Raw genomic sequence first — 22,845 nt, 5'->3', positions numbered from 1 at the left:
TAGGCTAGTGCATTGCAAACATCCTTGTCATGTGACGGTGAAGCCCAAAACAGGGAAGCGAGGAATGCTGCCAGCTCCTTGGAACCCTGCAAACTGAAGGGGACTCGGACATGGGACAGATGCCTCAGAAATCCACCAAGAAAGGCGGAGAACCACAGCATCCTGGTCTCCTGGTTTTCCACCACTCCAGGTTCTAACGTCCTAAACCCATGCTTCATGTGTGTAATAAAGCACTCGAAATTCCGTGGAAGGTAAATCTTTATTTAAACTAAATGTTATTTTAAAGAATAACAGCCAATACTGAGACAGACACACGGTGAGACTGGTCTTTGTTTCGGAGGGCACGCAATGTCAAAGACAGAGGACACCACCTAAACCCTCTGGTTCCCAAATGTGACAAGATTTTAAGTAACTTGAGGTTAAAACAAAACAAAAACACTCCTCAATAGAGCTGTCTCTCCTTGCTGTCTTCCTGTCCTCCCACTCTTTCTTGAACTCACTACAATCTCCCTTTCATCCCCACCAATCGATCTCCATGTTGCCAAAGTCAGTGATTAAAACCAACCTTCATCTCACCTTATCAGAAGAATGAGATGAAGAAACCAACCTAATATTTTCAAAAGACATGCATATGTACAATTTCCTTGCCTAATTACCTGCTCTTATTGAATTGCATCCATAAATTAAGTTCATAAATTAAGTTTTTACAATTTTTAAGTAATTGTTTCTATGGGGAAAAAATGTATCCCTCATTCCAGACAATTCATTCACAAATATATGGAGTAAAACCTCTTCCAAAGGAAGAAGCAACCACTTTCATTGTTAAATTTTCAGCTCACAGATTGTTTCAAAGGTTATTTCCCCCATTCTTAGTAAGAAAATCCATCTAGGTCCGGCCAGTATGGCTCAGTGGTAGAGTGCTGACCTAGGAACCAGGAGGTCATGATTCAATTCCTGGTCGGGACACATGCCTGGGTGGTGAGCTCAACCCCCAGTGTGGGGTGCAGGAGGCAGCTGATCAATGATTCTCTCTCATCATTGATGTTTTTATCTCTCCCTCTCCCTTCCTCTCTGAAATAAATAAAAATATTTTTTTTAAAAAAGAAGAAAAAAAAAGAAACCCCATCTACAGTGGTCCAATTATTACTCTAAAATGAGCTATGGGAAAAAATGTTTTATGAAACATAAAACCTAAGGAAGATTCTTGGTTTTGATCTTTCACTAACTTTGCACCAATAAGCTTATTTACATACGTCCTGCCAAGCAAAGAATTTTTAAAACATCACTGACATGGTTTATTTATTCTCATCATGTAACAATGATTCAATACCTAATCTACAAATATAAGACGTTGCTGTACCACATAACACAGGTATAAATATGGTACTTTTTACATTACATTGCTGCTGCTTATTACATGTCAAAGTTCAGGTCAATGCGGCAGGACATCAAATTTTTTCTAGTCTTAATGACCATAATTGTTGGGTGAGGGAAAATGTCAAATGTAACCAAATAAAGGCTCTAAACTAACTCCATCAATACCTTTAGTTATGTAGTGCCATTAGTGTGTATGTTTTCACATCTGAATGTCTTCCTCTTATGTGATGAAGGCATGATCTATAAGTGGAAGAGCTTTTGAACTAAGTCCAAGTCACATCTGAAGATACTGAAGCAATGTCACTGGCAAAACTGTGAGTATAACATGAAAGCATGCTTAGACCTACTCATAATGGAACATCATCTCAAGAAACAATTCCATAAAAGTCCTGATTTCAAAAATTTACTAGCTTCTGCATCAGTGTCCCAATATTAAACTCCAAAATTTTACTTTGCACACACTGTCATATCCATACAGTGATTTACAACTGTCAAGCACTACGTATGTGGTCCTCAAAATGTTTGGCTTTATAGGACCTGAACCAAAAACATTTCACAGTAGCTTTCAATGCTAACCCATACTGTGGGGGGCTATGCATAATTATCTTCACACCAATAAAACTATTCACTATAATGCATAAAGTAATTACAGGAACCAAGAATGAGCTAACTTATTTCAACAGATACAATACATATCACACACATTTGTCCATATTTTAACTACTAATTTCATAAATACTTGATGTTTACACCAATAATGCTACTGAAATTAAATAATATTACATAGAAAAGTGTATGAAAACCAGATATAACAAGCTCTATAGGGCTAAATTTTAGTTATAAAATGGGTCATAGGCTAAGAAATCACTACTTATCCACAATAATTATAAATCAACAGATTACTGATAGTCAGTCATTACACATCCAAATCTAGGAATGAATTAATTCCATGGTAGGTTAAAAAAACAGATGGTGTAAGTAATATTATACTTGGCAAGCCAACAGCACAAAATTGGGTAAGATTGTTTAGTATAAAGAGAAATAATCTAGAACTTTAATACCCTGTAAGGTTCCACATTAAACCAGCTCAACAAAAAAAAAAAAATTTTTAGTAACTTACCCATAAAGTTACCCAGATACACACATCCATAAACATGGTTCTCTAATGAAATATCAGTTGAAAAGCAGCATTTTCATATACAGATAGACAACTAGAGCTACACAATATTAACACACACAGATTTCTACTGCTGATCATACCAGCCATCTTATAAAATAACACTTTTAAATAGTCTTTCCTGATGAACATTTGAAAACCGATACTATAATTCACATACTGACATAATTTTCCTTAAAAAAACCCTCTGAAATTTTAAGAGGTCACAACTCATGTTATATTTCAGTACCAGATTGCTGTAACTCCTAGAACAACATAAACCACACAACTTTTGAACAATTTAGGGGAAAAAAGCATTGAAATTTAAGTTTCCTCAATCAGTTCTTATACCTCAGTCATTATTTACTCTGTGCCATTCATTTGGCCCTTGAGTGTTTCCACAACATTCTCTACAAGTATTATGTTTGCTTTGCAAATGATGAGCCAACAATATGCTAAGTCATCAGTAACAAAAGAAAATACAGAAGATAAATTAAATGTGTTCTTCCAAATGTCAGAATACTGCAGGTTCCCATGACTTGGCAAAGCGTCCCAAGCCATCATCCAGTTTCAGGGTTTGCAGGATAAGGCCTCCTTACGTAAAGAACGATTGAGAATATTTGCTCCCCACACCCAGAGCCATTCAGGCATGTACTGTGCAAAAAGAAACTAAAAATGGAAGAGAAAAAGGTTAAAAGATTAGAACCCAAAGCCACTGACACTGAAATGTGCAGATCAGCATCTTATTTAATCCAAATATCACTGATCACTTTAAATACTAAAAAGGAAAAAGACTACTGTCCAGGTGCTACTGTACTTAGCACCTTCTTAGCATAAGACCATATGTTAGACCTATGGGAATAGAAACATGATCACCACCCATCCATCCCCTTTCTCTAATGAGGAGGGACACACCTACATGCAATAATAGGATTCCATCATTACTTGATAAGAATAGTGTGTTAATTTGCTTAAGAATTATAAACTCCAGAAGGAAAGGCAGCTGTAATAGATAAACGTTAGTGCTATGTGAGCAAACAGGTTTGAGAGGCAGAATGGAGCCAAGTTAAATAAGAAAACTGAATAAAAAACACTAGGACCCTAGTACACTGTCTTGCGATGTGATGAGGATGGCTTGGGGATCCAGGGAGTCCAGCTGATGTTCTGCTACCAGGCTCTCAACCAGGCCCATTTTGCTCCCCCTCCCCCAAGGTTATAAGATTACTGGTTGTCACAACTGGAGTGGTGGTGCTACTGGCATCCAGTGGGCAGACGTCAAGGATGGGCTGAACTTTCTATAACGCATAGGACAGCTCCACAACAATTATCCAAACCCAAATGCCAATAGTGCTGAGGTGGAGAAACCCTGCACTATAGTGGCACATTTGTCAGTATAGACGTTATACTGCGTGAAAGTTCTAACACTTTGCATATTAAGAAAGGGAAATGGGCAGACCCCCAGCAAGTGTTGAAATTCTAGTCTAGGTTACTCTGCAGCTCCAGGGAACCACACCAAATAAGGAGGGGGTCCCAGTGTGGTGAACTGCAGGAAGACAGTCGGGAACCACAGCTGCTCACAGCAGATTCCACAGAAGCTCCAAACCACCACCTCAGAGACAGGAGCCCAGTATTTGGCCTGGAGCCATGGGTAACTTTCTGGGGGAAGGACTAAGGTCTCTTTGGACTTCTTTAAACAGCTAGGATTTCACAGAGGGAAATGCTTGGATATTCCTCCTTGGAGCTGCTGTCCTAAAGTAAAAGATTCTGAATCCATGGAGATGAAAGAAGTCAGCTTTGGGTCCCGGAGGAGGACCCAGAAAGTAGTGTCGCAAACACACAGACACCTGAGACAGACTAGATAACTGGATCCCCCTTCAAAGTACATTTTTCTTCAATCTTTATTCAATGGAGAAAGAATCAGCATCTAAAAATCTGCTTGTTTTCAATGTCCATCCATGACCACTGTCTATTGCAGGGGACCAGCATCAAGGTGTTTTTCACAGTTTCCTAAGGTGCTGCACTTGGAGATGTCACTGGCTCATCTTGTCTAGCTCATCCCAATGAGGTTTTTAGCTTCCTGGGAAGCAGGTGGGAAGAGCTTGGTGGAGAGAGCTAATGGAAGAGAAGGGGAGAATTGCATCCCCTGGGTACTGACAGACAAACTAAAGGGGCTGACTCGTCGCCTATTTTGAGAACAACGGTCACAGGAAAGAATGCCAAGTCTCTGGCACTCCAAACTGCAGAGGAGGGCCACAGTGACGAGGAGGGTGCGAGTGTGAGTGTGTCTACAAGAGAGAGGAGGGGTGGATTTCGGGTTCTGTAAGGCTTTGTGCATGCTCAGGACTCCTGACCAGTCTGCCCAGGCCTCAGAGTGGAGCTGGTCCTCCTCTGACACAGTTGTCAGCCTGGCTCCTGGACCCTCACCCACATCTCAACATGCAGCCCAAGGGGCTTCTCATTTCCACGGAGCTCCACCCCTCCCCTCCATGCCACGTGTTCTCTTCCCAACAGCAACACACAGCGTGTGTGTGAACAAATGCATCCAAAGTAGGTAGAAATTCAGAAAGGACCATGAGCCAGTCGGAGAGCTCAGATTCTCCCACTCTACTCCCCTTTCCCCGGCGCTTTCCTGTCACCTGGAACACAGTCTCCATGTTCATAGGCAAGAAGCTCATTGCTCACGTTGTCAAATGAATTGTTTTTTCAGCCACACACATACCAGCATGTTTCTGGCCTTTATGTCAAGGATCACAAACAGAAAGCTATAAAGGAAAGGCCCTCCTTTTTCTATCCGGCTTACTATGTGTTCCAAAGTTGACAATCGAATATTGCCTAATGCCACTTCCGGAAATAAGAAATGCTCCCAAATCAACATTAATAACTAGTGAACAATGAAAACAAATACATTTGACTCCTTTCTAGCTGTTTTTAAAGTCCAAATCATTTTTTTAAGTTTTTGCTTGCAAATCTTTATTAAGACAACTAACATAATACACATAAGATGCAATTGCTACATTATATGAGAGAAAGCAAAGATGTCATGGTTGTGAGTCAGTTCTGACTGCTCCTGTTCAGAAATGCTGTTTCACAGGCATGTAAGGAAATGAAGACATGTGTAAGGAAGGCTGAGGCAGGGGTCAGGGGTGAGAAAACCTGCTCCCTAACCTCTGTGCAAGCCTGTCAAACATAACCTCTGTTCACACAAACTCAGAAATGTTCTCTGTGAAATTACTTTTGATGCCCTCTTTGAAGTGGCTCCAAGGCGGGTAACAGATGCATATGAATGTGCTGAGTGCTGCTTGAGAAAAGCCGCATAGCTGAAGGCACCATCGATTCTAAGGCCCACCATCACTCAGGCCTCCTCTCTGCTCAGCCATCCACTGATGGGTCCCCAGGCACCTCACTCCCTTTCTTCACAATTATTATTTCAAACCTCACTCTCTCAGCCTCGCACTCCCTCCATCTCACCCTCACCTCACAGGAGCCATCAGACCGGGTTTCTCAACTTCTAAGTGGACTCCCAGCCTCTCCTCTCTCCTCCTTCACTTTCTAGTTGTTTCCAAAGTTCACATCACTTCCCCTCTACTTGTGCTTTCAGCCTTACTCCCCCACTTCCAGGAATCAACTCCTTTCTCCCGTCTCTAAGCTCTTTCTTCTCCACTTACCCCATTCCTCCAGCATTAAATTACAGTCAAGTCACTGTTGATTTGCATAGATTAAATAGCAAACAGAATTCCTTCCTTTGGACCCAATCCACTGTCTGTAGAGCCTCATATCCCCTCCCCCCCAAAAATATATGTTTATTGATTTTAGAGAGAGAAAAAGAGAGAGGGATAGAGAAATAGAAATATCAATAATGAGAATCATTGATTCGCCCCCTACTGGGGATCAAGCCCACAACCTGGGCATGTGCTCTGACTGGGAATTGATCCAGTGACCTCTTGGTTCATAGGCTGACAATCAACCATTGAGCCACACCAGCCAGACTACAGCCTTATAATCTTGAGCACACTGTCTCCATATCCCCATCTTCTCTATAGTCACCTACCCACTGTAATGCAGCTGCTCCCTAAAATGCCTCCAAAACTGCTTTCATCGAGGATTTCCAAGATTCTAAACCCAACAGACATATGTTGGTCCTTATGCTATGGGCCAGATGGAACCATGTGACACTGATGACTATGCCTTCCACCTGAAAACTATCTCTAACCCTCATATCCATATTCCACTCTCCTCCTCTCCTACTGACCTCGCTGGCCGCCCTTCTCAGTCCACCTTCCCTGAAATGTTGGAGTTCCTTGAGTCTCTGACCAGGCCATCTTTTCTCCTCTACACACTCTCCTTGGATAATATCACCAATCCCATAGCGTATCATCCAGCTAAACGCTGATGACCAGTAAGCCTATACCTCCGTACAAACCTCTCACCTGAGCTCGCACCTATGCAGCTGCCGACTCCACTTCTCTTAACTATTTCCCAGACCCTCCAAATCCAGCATGTGTAAAACTCGTATTGTTTCTCCAAAGCCTGACCTCTTCCTCTCATGCTACCTGAGTAAGTGGCACCACTGAGGTTCTGGAACCAAGAACCTGAGAATGTGTTTCTTCCTTTCCTTCAACCCCTCATGTTCAATCTCTCGCCTATCTTGTCAAGAAATACGGTCAGCCCATCATTCTTTTTTTTTTTTTTTTTTTTTTTTTTTTTTTTAATAATATTTTGAAATATATTATAAAGACACAGAGAATATTGACCATTTATCTTAACGGATTATCATGCAGTATAAATTTGGTTACTATCGTTCAGCAAGAATAAGGACATCATTTTTATATTTTATGACAAATGTTTGTTTTACTTATTTAAAAATAATCTAAGCTTTTATTCAATTGCAAGCACAGTCCCCCTTGTTTCATACTCCTCAATAAACTTATTATGTTTTATCCTTGGCAGATGAATCAGGAATTCAATTAAAGCATTGACATATTCAACATATACTACTTAACTGAAAGAGTAAGAAGTTGCATAGAAATATCTTAAGTCTTATTAGTCTGATGTTTTAAGTTATTCTTCTAGAGGTAGTTTCAGAGTTTGGGAGGGTAGTTGTATTTTTATAAGGGTTTCAGAAATAAGAAAGAAAAAAATATGCTAACAAATCTATTTTCTATAGTTGCCTGGCGTAAGTCCCAAAATGAAAGAAGTTGTTTTGGATTTGATCCTGGTTCTCATTTTAAAAAAAGCACAGCATAATTTATCACCACGGATAACACATGTATAAGAAACAGGAACCCAGAACAACCACCGGGGCCTCTTTTGAAGGCAGAGGAGATCTCAGCAGAAGTTTAACTGCCTGGATGATGCATATCACTCCCAGGAACCTGAGCATGCAGCCCATCATTCTTATTTAATTAATTACATATAAGACTAACTGGAATAAACAGCACAAAACAAAACTTTTCACAGTATGTTTAGCATATCAAACTTCACATAGTAAATTTTTTATAAGCTAAAGACAGAAATTGAAACCTTGACAAAATTTAGATCTTTGCAATCTGAGAAAAATGGAGTCAGAGAAAATAATTATAAAAGCAAAGTCACGCTCTAGCTGGTTTGGCTCAGTGGGCAGAGCGTTGACCTGAGGACTGAAGGGTCCCAGTTTCGATTCTGGTCAAGGTCACATGCCCAGGTTGCTGACTCGATCCCCAGTAGGGGGCATGCAGGAGGCACCCGATCAATGATTCTCTCTCGTCACTGATGTTTCTCTCTCCTCTCACTTCCTCTCTGAAATCAATAAAAATATATTTTAAGAGGAAAAAAAAAGAAAAAGTCACGACAACAAAAGGTACCAGAGAAAACTGCTATGGACAAAACAGCTGCTAATGAATCAAATATTTGTTGTAAAACTGAAGAAAAAAAAATTAATAATGTTGAAAATAATTTGAGTAAAATAAAAATGAAAATAGAAAAAAGTGGAAAATTTTAACAGTTTTCTATAGAAAACTATTCTAGGAATTAAATGAGCTTAATAGGATTTCTTGACAGAGAAAAAAAATCTACATTCTCCAGAAAAGCCCATCAATGTGAATAAAGAATAATTGCAATTAAAATGTGAGTGTTTTATAAATGCAGTCAAAATATCTACTGCATCTAAACATCTTTATTGTATCTTCATTTCTCAGGAAACTTCATGGTCAATGGCTTGGAAAATTATTTTAGGTTTCTCTGTTTTTCTCCAGTAATTAAGGACCTGGAAATAACCACTTAAATAAAACTGTTTTTTATTAAAAAAAAAACTTATAGCCAAAACTTTTGAGAAAAGTACAAATTTAGTCTTGATTTACTTATCTATTTATTTTGTCTTGGTAAAGTTGATAATCTTTATTAAAGAGTTCCCCAAATAGCTGCTACTTTAAGAAAATTCTACATATTAAAGAAAAAAGAATTCTAAACTAGGGTACATCTACTTATTATGCCAGATAAAGAGACAGGTGTCTATTATAATAAATCATTATGAGTTCTCTAATACTTAGAATCAAATTTTCAAATATTTAACAAAGTTGTTCTTTAAAACACTAAAGACCCAGCACCTTTGTCATGCCTGAAGAATAAACTAAAAAAATAATAATTCTATGCTTCTTAAACAAATGAGTCCAAGCATATACTGAGATTACTGAGATGTGACAACTGTGTTACATGAAATAGACCTTTGTGACTTTGTCTTTTGATCATATTGTTGACTTAGCGGTACCCACTCAAGCATTACTAGAATGTTTGCATTTTTAAATTCTCATCTAAATTCTTAGTATTTTATATGGCTACCATCTACTTATATTAAAGGAGCACCTTTCATCTCTTAGGTGTCAAGTAGGTTAAACTTTTGAATGCTCTAAATAATCCCACAAAAGAAAATCTAGTGACTTAACCAGAACCATTAACAGTATCAGGTTTGGAGCCAGATCTTTGAGCATTAGGTCAACTGTCTTCAGGCGTGGGCCACTTCCTAAAAATAAACACTTACTTTTTTTGCTGAGGAAGAAAAAAAGTGTCAGGTTTAAGAATCAGAATTAGCAATTCTCATCTTTCAGCCGGAGGCTTCAGTCAGATTCCCATGTATCATTTAGGAAGGTTTAGGATTGCATTAACCTAATTACAAAAGTGAAGGCATACTGTTACCTGGATAGAATGGGACCAATATCCCGTGGTCCTTTTCGAAATGCCAAGGGTAGAAACGGCATGATGTGCGTATACTTTTGGTGAAGGCACCAACCACGGGCACTTGTGCAGAAAACTGCCAGGGGCAGTCATGTGGGTAGCCACGCAGAATGGGATTAGACTCTGCACAAAGATTCCTTTAGAAGCATATTCATACTGTAATGCTCTGCTGAAGTGGTCTAAATAAGCCTGTTAAAAAGGAGCAGAGGGAAAGACTTAATTTTTTGGAACTTGGAAGAAAATTCAGGAGAAAATGAGGCTTGCTTATAATCATTTCAGGAAAAAAAAAATACAGCATTAGCAAACATGAGTTGCTGACAAAGAGCTCAACAGATTGGGCCAAACCATTGTAATAAATGTCCTATTGCATTGAGATCTCATTTCCAATCAGGAATACATTACCTTTGAAGCAGAAAAGGCAGCCAGCTGGGGAGTTGGTTTGCAGCAGGAGCCAGAAGAGATAGTGACAACAGCGCCTTTCTTTCTCTCCACCATCCCTGGTAACACTATGTGGACCATCAAACTAGCCGCAGCAATGTTTACATTTATGATGTCCCAGAGTTTGTCCTCGGAGACCTGAGTAAAATACTGAGGGTAGGGATAAAACACGCCCACATTATTTACCAAGATGCCAATGTCTTTGTCTTTCAAGGCTTCTCGAATCGGGTCGTAGATCTCACGGCCGTTGCTGAAATCTGCCACTATAATATCGGTCTCCACTTTGTAGGTATCAGCGATGTCTTTAGCAACCATCTGCAACTTCTCTTGGTTCCGACTAATCAGGATAATATTGAGGCCACGGCTTGCTAACTCTTCTGCGTAGGCTCTTCCAATCCCATCTGTTGCACCTACAATACAACCAGGAACAGTGAGCATACTCATTTCATGGTGAGATCTTTAAAATATCCGATTTAGCATTTCTGCTTAATCAGAGAAAGAATCACACTAGAAGTAAAGCAGTTCTAATACTGATCAGTCAAGAACAATGTCATAATATGAAAATACATATTATGTATCAAACACTCTCCCAGACACCCTGACAGGTAGATGAAAAGTTATTTTCCATTCACCAAGTTGATGAGACACAGTAAGAAACTGTTTTCAAACATATATCTGGCTTGAATAAGTGCCAGGAAATGATAAATTACAATGATAGTTAAAACAAGAGAAATGATAAATTACAATGATATTTAAAACAAGGAAAGCTTTTCTGAACGTGGTGACAGTTTGTAAGGACAATTTCAAAACAGAGCAAAAAGGAAAGCAAGGAGTAGGAAGGTGGGGCTGGAGCAACACTGGGAATAAGAGAGAGCAGAATAAAGACAAAAATCAAAGGAAGATTCTTCCAAGGTGATGGCACTAAGAAAATGTGAACATAATAAAAAATAATAAGTTTTTTTTTTAATCAGCAAGTTCCCATAAAATTTAATAACTCCTTGAATAATATACCCAACTTAAAACACAAACAGGAGATTTTAGATTAGACAAGGATTGAAATCCCATTTCTTACCACTCACGACTGCCCATCTTCCATATTGCTTGATCAGATCTGCTCTGCTCACCAGGCGAGGGACAAAGTGCAGCCTGATCAGGCTGTAAAAGTCACAGATGACGGTGATGCTTTTTCTGGCTGTATACCAGGCTCCCACCAAGGCTAGAGCTTCCACATAGCAATTACACGACCTGGCGATTTCCCTATACAAGAGGTAGAAGCTGTCAACGGCAGCCATGGCAGCCTGCAGGGAAGGGAAACAGAGGAGTTCTGTGCTTAGTAAGTTAAGGGAACATGCACAGTCTGAGTGAAGAAAAAGAGCTGAGAACATCAGAACTGAATAATTTTGCACTCAAATAACAGTAATAGTTCAAATCCATGTTGCCCATGGATCCAGGCAAGTTATGATCTCATTAAGATTTGTAGTTTAGCCGAAACCGGTTTGGCTCAGTGGATAGAGCGTCGGCCTGCGGACTGAAGGGTTCCGGGTTCGATTCCGGTCAAGGGCATGTACCTGGGTTGCGGGCACATCCCCAGTGGGAGATGTGCAGGAGGCAGCTGATCGATGTTTCTCTCTCATCGATGTTTCTAACTCTCTATCTCTCTCCCTTCCTCTCTGTAAAAAATCAATAAAATATATTAAAAAAAAAAAAGATTTGTAGTTTATAAGCTTCTTCTCTTCCAAGGAGATTAGTCAACACAACTACTAAGAGTTACCAAATTCCTACTAAAATTCAGGCACTGTGCTACATGTTGTGGATACAGAGATAAACACAATATGCTCTGTACCCTAAAAGAGCTTCAAGCTCAGTATGATGACATGCCCAGACTATAATTCATATAACAGATGAGAAGGACATTTATTTCTTTGCTTATTCATAATCAGTAGGTGCAGAGAGCCTACTGCCCATGTAGACACGAAGAAGAAATAGAAGTAAAATTAAGACATGGCCTTGGCTGCAAAAAGTTTATAATCCAGGTGAGGCAAAACTAAGCTTAATAAACTTTTACATAAATAATATCCAAAAATGTATATTTGAAAAGAAATACTCCCCAAACTTAAAGAAGTGGTTTTCCCAAATGAGAATGGCTGTAATGGATGGAGGAGTGCTTACTCCATCTTACCAGGTGAACTTGTATACCAGGTGAATTTGTATACCATTATCTTTGACCCTTTATGTTTGAGGAAAGAGAAGTCCAATATAACTCTTATAAGTATCCACATAGCAAACATTTATAGCACACCTACTATATTCCATGTACTGTGACAGATGCTAAGGACTCAAAGATGAGTTAAATAATTGTAGCTAGGAGAAGAGACAGACATTTAACAAAACAGTTTTAAATGCCGTATGAACTGGTGTACATATGCCTGCAATTAGAGACAACCTGCAGAGGTAGACAAAGGCAGGCATGACCAAGGTTGAGGAACTTCATCCTATCCTCGACCTGGGGAGCCACTGATCCAACTGCACTATCAATGAGGGACAAAATATCAAACAGACTAGAATAGACTACAATGAAATTACAGAGAACTCAGATACACACAAATACAAGAATACAGCATATACTAATAGAAGATATATTAATATATCTATAATAATAAAAGCATAATATGCAAATTGACCAAACAGCCGTCTGGACATCCTTCCAGACAACCTTCCGGGCGAAGCCAGGGCTGCAGCCAAGGGATCCAGGCAGCTGCCCCAGCTGTCAGGGAGGGATCCAGGTAGCCACTGCGGCTGCGAAGGCCTACTCTTGCACAAATTTCCTCTATCGGGCCTCTAGTATTATATAAAAGAAAACTGATTTTAAGCCAGTTTAATCTGAGTTTAATCTCTGTTATAGAAATCCCATTGAAATAGGAAAAACAAATCCTGAAACTAAGAAAATACCCAAAAATAGCAGCACAACTTGCCATAAGTATAAGGAAGAATGAGCGAATTCCCTCCCTTTTTATTACAATGTGAGCTCAACCCAAGTTCTCAACTAAGCAGGAGAAAATAACCACAAATAGAATGTGTTTATATAAGAACTAGAGGCCTAGTGCACGAAATTCGTGCACTTGGTGGGGGTGGGGGGGTCCCTCAGCTGGAGTGCAAGAGGGCGCAGGCCAGGACAAGGGACCCCACCAGTGCATGATAGGGGTCGGGGATGGATGCAAGAGGTTGGCTAGCCAGGGAGGGACCAAGGAAGAGCTCTAGGGCATGTCTGGCCCATCTCACTCAGTCCCCGATTGGCCGGACCCCAGCAGCAAGCTAACCTACCAGTCGGAGCATCTGCCCCCTGGTGGTCAGTGCACATCACAGCAAGGGGTTGAGCATCCTTAGCATATCATTAGCATATTACGCTTTGATTGGTTGAATGGCTGACCAGACGACCAGACACTAAGCATATCAGGCTTTTATTATATAGGATGACACTGTATTGTGATTAAAAGGCACATAGTTTAAAATTATTGAATATACCTTAGAACACATGTTGAATATTAACATTTCTAGTCCAAATTACAAACCAATAGAATATACAAAGGAAATATGACAGAAAACTGAAGAAATAGATAAGCAGGGGGGTTCTTAAATGGCCCACAATAAGGATATAATCTCTTATCAAATAAAGAGATTTATTTGTCAAAACTAATCAAATACTAGGCCATGAATTGCAAAAATTAAATGCAAAAAAAATAATCACTTGTACGCAATAGTACTTTTCAAACAAAATGTAATAAAATTAGAAATAATAAAACTATGACAAAAAACTATATACTTGGGCCGAGACCGGTTTGGCTCAGCCTGCGGACTGAGAGGTCCCGGGTTCAATTCCGGTCGGGGGCATGTACCTGGGTTGCGGGCACATCCCCGGTGAGGGATGTGCAAGAGGCAGCTGATCGATGTTTCTCTCTCATCGATGTTTCTAACTCTATCTCTCTCCCTTCCTCTCTGTGAAAAATCAATAAAATATATTTTTAAAAAAAACTATATACTTGGAATATTAAATCTTTTCTTCTAAATAACAGGTGGGCATATATCTAAGATGTTAAAACAATGTTTCCAGTGAAAAATTAAATACCACATATCAAGATCTAATGGATTAAAACCAAAGCAATACGTGTGGGAAAGGTAATTGTATAAAGCGTATATAACAAGGTTCTAACTAAAAAGGAGCAGGTCTGATACGCCTCATGCAATGACCTCATACTAATGGGAAACTGAATTTCTTCCCCCAAAATACAATTTATTTTTTCAAGAATTTGAAAGATGCCCGACTACAAAGGAGTTTCCCAATTTTTATGCTCTACTCATTAACAACTCTGATTTTCCTCTTACCTCCTCCTCCAGTTCTGGGCCTTCTTAAGGCTCAGTCTCTTCTTAAGGCCAATCTGCGAACAAAAACTAACACAAAACAAATTCCTTTCTTTTGCCCCCATAGTTCAGCTGGGAAAACTTTATATAAAACTAATATCAACGATTTTTTAAATTAAGAAAATGCAAAAATTCTTATGCCATGAATCCATGTGTGTGTATACAGAAAAATATTTCCTCATCTAAGAATAAGGAAGGCCAAAAGCGTCTGTCTGATGAAAGGCTCGGTTGGAATGGCAACCAGCTCCCACACCGTGTTTCTTAAGGAACATTCGTCAAATGGGACAAACCTGCTCAATAGCTTGCAGCGGTTCTCAACCTGTGGGTCACGACCCCTTTGGGGGTCAAACGAATCTTTCACAGGGGTCCCTTAAGACCATCGGAAAACACATATATAATTACATATTGTTTTTGTGATTAATCACTATGCTTTAATTCTGTTCAATTTGTAATAATGAAATTGGGGGTCACCACAACATGAGGAACTGTATTAAAGGGTCACAGCATTAGGAAGGTTGAGAACCACTGGCTTAGAGAGAGAGGGCACTCTGCACAGACACCAGGAGCTCAGGACACAATATGCAGGAAGAGGCCGGCCGCCCAGGAAAGGAGGCAGACACGGCCATCCTCTCTCCCTCTCCCCCTGGTGTCCACCTGGGCTTTCCCCTGGGCCTCGTTTTTCTCTCTGTAAACCACCTTCCTGTGATCCACCTGCAGAGCACTTGAACTTCCACATGACTGCAGCCACCTGGCATCTCTATTTCAAATTCCTGGCAGAGTCTGGCTGGCCCACCTGAGCTCAGGTATCCAGCACTTGGCTAATCAGGTGGCAGGGAGGACGTGTCCTGCGGTATCTGGAAGAGCCCCTTCTAGCCTGTGAGTGGGGCAGGTGCTGTAAGAACGAGGAAATGAAAAGAAACTCTGGTACACCTTTCCCCTCTCCTTCCACCCCAGACACTGCGTTATAACCGTTCTGTTTTTGAACTACACCCAGGAGGCTGAGTTCCTCTAAGGCGGAGGCCAAATCTTACTCCTCTGTTTCTCCAGCACCTTCCACAGCCCCTGGCACAGAGCACGAGCTCAACACATGTTTATTGCATTAGACTTTACTACCCAGCCTCAGCTCAGCTCCCAGGCTGTTTTTCCATCTAGCTCTCCGTCTCCACACACCATCTTGTTCCCCAACTGTGGAGGGCACCACCAAACAAACGCCTCTGATCCTTTACAGAAAGAAAAACCTCATGTGCAAAATCCACCAGGGACCTCCTGCTGAGGTCCAGCAGGAGAGACGCACCCGCATCAGGGGTGAGTTGAGAACAGCACTGTCAAAGGGTTCAACCCCAGGTTGGCCCTGCTTCTCAACTCTACCTATTCGCATTATAGCTCCACCATAGACAAATACCTTAAACATCTATTATCATTGTTGTATTTTTCTAAAATCACAGAGAATCAGAGGGCTGACAGCATTCTAGGTCTGGTCTTCAGTCCTGAGGTACAGGAAGGCAACTTGATCATTCCCCAGAGAAAAGCTCAAGTTGGAAAGATCTGACTCACACCGACCAAATTCACAGAAGACCAATAAATTCAAACACCAATGTATTTATGAATAATAGACAATAGACGCCTAGACACACAGTCACTGATCTATAGGAAAGTCTATGTGGAATCAAACTACCAGAACAACAATGAAGAAAACTATGTGTGGGGTGCTGAGGACCCGCCCAAGTAAGCCAGGAGTCCCTGCCACCCTGTGTACACAGAATTCATTGAAAGATGCACAAAGTGATTCAATGACACGTGGCGAGGGTGCTGCTGAAGAAGGTGTGAGACTCTCCTGGGCAGAGAGGAGGCAAGGCCCGGCACTGTGAAAGGTCCAGCCGGCCAGGAAACAGTGACAAGTTCAACGTGCTTACAGCACAGGATGTGCACCTGGGACCAGCAAGAGGGGTGGGAGGGGGACCAGATGGTGAAATGCCTCTACGCCAAATGAAGTGTTTGGCCTTGCTCTTTGAGTAAGTCCCTTAGGCCAAAGGAAGGAGCTGCTTGGGTTTGCTGTGGAGTTTGCTGGCAGCAGTGGAGGGGCTGTAGTAGTGTGGGCAGGAAGTGAGGATGAAGCAAGGCTGGATTGAGAGCACATGCCTTTGTGACTGATTCCTTGCTGCTCCTCAGACACACCATTTCCTACATTTGTTCACACCTTGATAGACCATAAATGGAAAATAACAGGAAATTATAAATTCCTTATATTCATACCCTCACTCTTCTTCCCCACCCTTAAGTACATGATGGAAAATAATGTCTTTTTAGTAAAAGAAAAAATCAGGACTTCCCCCAAAGCCACTAAATTCCAGGAAAGCTCATGGAAACAGTTTTACAGGAGTGTATTACACATTTAAGTCTAGAAGCCAATCAAGAAATGTACAGCTGCATTTAACTTGCTTTGGGGGTTTGACTAGTTAATTTCTCTGTGGATAGGTATTTAGTCTAAAACTTTGAGAAATCTGTTACTTAGAAAGCAATACTAAATCACAGGAAAATTCTGGTCCCTTTACAACCTACCTTAAAAGTTATTATAAAGCTTTGTTTTCTTATCTCTACAGAAAACTAAAACATCAAGTGAGAAACTGTAAAATATTAAGGAAAATAGTGAGCAGGAAAACAGTAATTCAGAACGGCCCCAAAATAGGAAAAGAAGGGCAATTCTCTGTTAGCTGTCAGGCACTTTTTACTTGGATAAGGCGATATTCACCAGGGTTAGTTCATCACACACTTAAGGGCCTCCAGGTAAACTATGGACTTTGGGTGATAATGTTGATTGTAGATGTTTATCTTTGGTAAAAAGGTGGCATTCTCACCCTAGCCTGTTTGGCTCAATGGTTGGAGCATCGGCCCATGGACTGAAGGGTCTGGGGTTTGATTACAGTTGGGGGCATGTACCTCGGTTGTAGGCTGGATCCCGTCCAGGGGTGTGCCAAAGGCAACTGGTCGATGTGTCTCTCTCACATGGATGTTTCTCTGTCTTTCCGTTACACTTTTGCAACTATAAAAGTGTCATGGGAAAATTATGGCCAAAACTCCAAGGAGTGAAGTCACCTCCTCAAAGCACAACTGCCGTGGCCTGTAACATTAGCCTGACCTACAGTTTAGCTGACTCAACTCAGCAATGCAAGGGCAATCGAATCCACTACAGGCACCTTGGAGATATTGTAGGTTTGGGTCCAGCATATGCCTATATAAGAACCTTCAGGAATCAAGAATTCTGGGAAAAGTGGCCTGGCTAAGACATAGACATCACCAGGCTATCCAAAGGAATGACAGCTGGGGAGGATGGTAAAAGAACATAAGACAGATTGGCCAAAATGTTTCAAAGGAAATAAAGCAAGTATCATGGGAAGAAGACAACGCAGCACCCGCAGGTGTTGTGGTCCTCTGAATGATGGCCCTCAGGTGCCCAGTCTAATGCTCAAACCTCGTAAACAAGCCACCTTATGTGGCAAAGGGGACTCTGCAGGTGTGATTAAGTCAAGGATCTTGAGATGGGGAGATGATCCTGGATTATCCGTGTGGGTCTAATGTGATCACACTTATCCTTATTAAAAGGAGGAAGAATGGTTAGGGTCAGAGGAGATGTGACCAAAAGCAGAAGTCAGAGAGGCAGAGAGAAAAAGATTGATTTAAAGATGCTGGCTGCAGGATTTGAAGATGGAGAGAGGGGTCACAGGTCAAGGAAAGCAGGCACCTCTAGAACCTGGCAAAGGCAAGGAAATGATTCTCCCCTGGAGCCTCCAAAGTGACGCAGCCCTGCTGACACCTTGACTTTAGCCACATCAAAGTGACTTCAGACTTCTGACTCCAGTACTGTAAGAGAACAAATCTGTGTTGTTCTAAGCCACTAAGTGTGTGGTTATCTGTTACAGTGCCATACGATGGATGGATGGATGAAAAGACAGATGGACGGTCAGTCTAATTTTTAGGAGAGTAGAGACAAGCTGAAAATCCTGCAATACCCTTTAACTCAAAACCTTCAAGGGTATTCAGGAACCAGAAAGCAGCCTCAGAGATTCTTATGATCTTCAGTGACTGGGGTAGACCTGAGGTGGTCCTCACCATGCTCATCAGCAGCCGGTACTGTAAAACTTTCCAGTAAGGCTGCAGGGCTTGAACTTTATTTTCATTAACATTTTGTATAGGAATCTTACTTCCTTCACACAGAGTCTGAATCTGCCTTGCTCTCAGCACTCAAATCCTATCTGTCCTTCTAAGAACAGCTCAAGTCCCCTTCCTCCTCCCCAGTTGAATCCTAGCACTCACTGATGAGCACCGATGACCCCCCAGGCCCTGAGGGTAAACCGGAGGCCCACACGTGTCTTTCCTTTCCTTCCTAGCTCACCGAAGGAACCCTACCTCTGAGTGTCTGTCTCACCCACATGGCACTTATCGCACTGCTCTGCATTCTACTTAACTTGTCTCTATCTTGGTTCCCCAACTAGAGTACAGGACTTTGGAGAACAGGAAATGTTAACTAAAATTAACTTTTCTGTAATTTAGAAAATTTGAAAAATACACACAAAAGTTGTAAAACATATTATGCACAGTTCAAAGAACAATAAAACAAAACTCCAATATAGTCACCCTACTTCACAAATAAAGCCAGTCTTAGAAGCCCCATCTGCTTCTGCCCTGATCATATATCCCCTCCCACCATCCTGGGGGGATGGGGATGGGGGTGGGGGGACCGACCACTTGCCTAAATTCCGACATAATCATTGCCATGTTGTTGTTATTAATAGTTGTACTATTACCCCAGCATGGATTCAATTCTGAAATAATTGTATTCAGTTCTGCCTGGTTTTGAACTTTATATAAAGGAGTCACACTGCATGTATTCTTTGGAGACTTGTTTCTTTCACTCAATATTGTTTTCAAGATTCATCCTGGGGTTGTTGGTTACCCTTTTACGGCGGCACACTATCTCACGGTACAAACACATTCTATTCATCTATCCATTCTATTGCTGTTGGGCATTTGGGTTGTTTTGCTGGTTTTTACTTTACTATTGTAAGCAGAGGTGCCATGGACATGTTTATGCACATCTCCTGAGCACATGTGTAAGTTTCTCGAAGAGATAAGCCTAAGAGTCAAATTGCTAGGCCATAAGCCATCCAGTATTCAAGTACACTGGATGTACACTGCCCAAGTGACTGAACGTTCTGCACACCCACCAACAGCAAGTTCACACTGCCTTTTCCTCAAAGGCTGCAATGTCCAACAGTTCACCTTCTGTCCACAGGGTGTTGTGAAATGAGATCTCATATGGTTTTAATTTCCATTTCCTGATTACTAACAAGGTTGACTGGCGTTCTTCTAGTGCTTATGTGCTATTTTTCTCATCTATGAAATGCCTATTCCTTGCTTTTGCCTTATTTCTATTATGTTGTCTTTTTGTTTCAAAATTATAAGAACTCTTTCTATATTCTAGTTACCAGTTCTCTGTATGTTTTGTCTCTTTGTAGTGCATGCAATAAATGGAATGTCTTAATTTTAATGTAGTCAAATGTATCAGTCTTTTTTCTGTACTGTTTGTGCTTCTGTTTGACTTCAGAAATCCTGTCTTAGCCCCGGGTTATAAAGATATTTTCCTATATTATTTTCTAAATGCTTTCACAGTTTTGTTCTTCTGATTTAAGTCTGAAATTCTCCTTCAGCTTTATGAAGGTGTGAAGGTGGGGTCAGACCCATCTTTAATATTCCTCCTCAGGACCTGGCATGGTGCTATTATACAATAGTTAATAAATACTGCCTTACATTAAAAGCTCAAATTTCATTCTTGAGGAGAAAAAATCTTAAGAAGTTTCTCAAACTTTGTGTCAGCACTGTGACAAGTTATTGTTGGTGTATCATGACTTTTTGGAATTTCCTTACCTTCCTCTGCCAATTTTCAGTAGACCACTAAACTGAATTAATGGGAAACTAAGTAGAAGCTGAGGTAAGTGCTCATTCAAGATCCAATACTCCTCAGTTTCAGGTTTCACTTGTGAAGTAGGAATTAAAACGACAGCAGCTATTCCTAGGTGTGTACCGAAGATAACTAAAAACTTACGCTCACACAAAATTTGCAGAGCCATGGTCACAGCAGCACCATTCACTGTAACTAAAAAGTGAAAACAACCCAAATGTCCATCGACAGATGAATGGCTAAAGGAAATGTGGTCTTACACACAATGGATAAGAGAATGAAGGACTGACACATGCTACAACCTGGACAAACCTTTCAAATATTACGCTGAGTGGAAGAAGCCAGACAGAAAAGGCCAAATACCACGATTCCATTTATATGAAACGTTCAGAACAGGCAAATCCACAGAGACAGAAAGCTTACCGTTGCCGGGGGACAGTGAAATGGAAAATAGGGAGTGCCCACTAATGGGGTGCAATTTCTTTGAGGGATGGGAATGTTCTAGAATTAAATAGTGGTGATGGTTGCACAGTGAATATGCTTCTATGAAAAGTATACTTACTTTTAAATGGCTAAAATGGTAAACCTTAAGCTATTAACTTTTATCTCAATTAAAAAACAATACCATGACCCCCTAGACCATTATTGTAGAGATTAAAACCACAAACAACTGAAGACTCTCTGGATTTGAATCGGGGTTCCCAAGCTGGGTGTCTTGGGTGAAGGTGAAGTTACTTTACCTCTGAGCTTTCCTGACATCACCTATAAACATAGGATAATAGTTCCTGCCTAATATTATAACGAGAATTAAATAAGGTCATACACATAAACCACTTAGAACAGTGACGGAGACACAAGTGATCAATAAGCTTTAGCGATTAGCCACTGTAAGTGTTTAGTGTTAGCTATTGGCTACTTGTGGTGCTCAGGGTTAAAACTGAGAGTGGGGCCTGGCCAGTGTGGCTCAGTGGTTGACCATGAACCTATGAACCAGGAGGTCCTGGCTGGATTCCTGGTCAGGGCTCATGCCCAGGTTGCGGGCTCAATTCTCAGTAGGAGCGTGCAGGAGGCAGCCGATCAATGATTCTCATCACTGATGTTTCTCTTTCTCTCTTTCTCTCTCTCTCTCTTCCTCTCTGAAATCAATTAAAATAAATTATAAAAAAAACCTGAGAGCTGGCTTTATGCAAAAAGACTATTTAAGTGCTTTATTCCTGTTGGCTCACTTTTTCTCTCATCAACCATATAAGGCAGTGTTATAATCACCCCCCCGTTTACAGATGGGAAAACTGAAGCTTACAGAGGTAAAGAGACATACCAGGAGCTCTCAGCTAAGACTGGGGCGGTGGGGTTTCAGATCAAGGTCTATGGAAGTCCAGAACCCTGGCTGGCTGGCGGCCCCACTGAGAGAGCCCCAGGTGGGCATCCTGCTGGCATCACCAGGCTGCAGGGTTGGCTGGGCTGTGTCGGGGCTGCGCGTTCCTTTGGGCAGGGGCAGCCTCACTGGTCTCCAGAACCCCCCTCCCCAGCAGCAGTCAGGGTCCAGCAGGCCTGAGCAAAGGACCACCGCTTTGGAATTGGTGGTGGCCTTTCTTGGAGCGCTACCTTATTTTTAATTACTTCTCAGAACAAAGACCACAAATCCCACTCAAACCAAGTCCTTTGGTAATGAGAATAAAGAAGCACGTACAAAGGGGATGATTTTTCAGAGCTGCGTGGGGAGCAACCGTGTCACGGTCTGGGGGAGAGGGGGTGCCCAGCGCTTGAGGTGGGTGGGGCCCTAGATTTGCGTGGGGGGGTAGGGGTGGGAGTGGGGGTGGAGGTGGGAAAGGACGGGCCCAGCAGAGAGGGACCTCTGGGGTGCAACGCCGGCGTGGAGTTGGGGAAGGGCGCTGTGGGGCTGAGGACACGGGTCTGGAGGCAGAGGTGCTGGGGCGAAGGTTTAAGGTCCGCGAGGGACGAAGGGGCCCGAGGTGCGGGCGACGCGCAAGAGCACGGGTCCCGGGGGGCGTGGTGGGGCACGGAGGGAGAAGAGGGCCAAGGCCCCGCAGGCGTCCAGGGGCACGAGGCGGATCTGGGGTACGGACGCTAGCGCGGTGGAGGGGGGGGGGAGAGGGGGTTGCGGTACCTGCACAGGTGGCGCAATCTCCGAGCCGCTCCCACCAGACCCGCGTGAACTCCGCCCCCGTCACAGCCGCCGCAGCTGCCGCGGGCCGCGCTCCCACGTGACCCGCGCCTGCGCCGGAGGGGCGGGGCAGAGCCGTCAGGAGGTCCGCCCTAGGCGTCCGGATGCGCG

At 41.9% G+C, this 22,845-nt stretch overlaps 1 protein-coding gene across 2 annotated transcripts; it reads right to left on the bottom strand.

The window, feature by feature from the left end:
- Positions 1 to 240: 240 nt before the first annotated feature.
- HSDL1 (hydroxysteroid dehydrogenase like 1) lies at positions 241 to 22,786 on the bottom strand. 2 transcript variants are annotated; one of them, XM_059667212.1, is made up of 5 exons: positions 22,678 to 22,786; positions 11,250 to 11,475; positions 10,142 to 10,587; positions 9,701 to 9,928; positions 241 to 3,202 (listed from the first exon to the last, which is right to left on the bottom strand). In XM_059667212.1, exons 2-5 carry the CDS (start codon positions 11,467 to 11,469, stop codon positions 3,104 to 3,106), a joined length of 993 nt encoding a protein of 330 aa, XP_059523195.1. In that variant the 5' UTR covers positions 11,470 to 11,475; positions 22,678 to 22,786; the 3' UTR covers positions 241 to 3,103. The 2 variants fall into 2 exon arrangements, with proteins under 2 accessions (XP_059523195.1, XP_059523196.1); XM_059667213.1 differs by lacking the exon at positions 22,678 to 22,786 and adding an exon at positions 13,499 to 13,522 and having other exon boundaries at positions 10,364 to 10,587.
- Positions 22,787 to 22,845: the final 59 nt, after the last annotated feature.

Source organism: Myotis daubentonii, chromosome 15 (assembly GCF_963259705.1).
Source record: "Myotis daubentonii chromosome 15, mMyoDau2.1, whole genome shotgun sequence".
Classification (NCBI taxonomy): domain Eukaryota; kingdom Metazoa; phylum Chordata; class Mammalia; order Chiroptera; family Vespertilionidae; genus Myotis; species Myotis daubentonii.
Note: the sequence above shows the minus strand (reverse complement) of the source record. Positions and strands in the feature narration are given on the sequence as shown.

Excerpts from the sequence above, each read along its gene's own strand:
- HSDL1 (XM_059667212.1), bottom strand. The coding sequence starts at position 11,469 with ATGGCTGCCGTTGACAGCTTCTACCTCTTGTATAGGGAAATCGCCAGG. Across the intron at positions 9,929-10,141 it reads CTGCCTTTTCTGCTTCAAAG|GCTTATTTAGACCACTTCAG; the intron begins GTAATGTATTCC and ends CCTTTTTAACAG. Across the intron at positions 3,203-9,700 it reads ATTGGTCCCATTCTATCCAG|TTTCTTTTTGCACAGTACAT; the intron begins GTAACAGTATGC and ends TTCCATTTTTAG.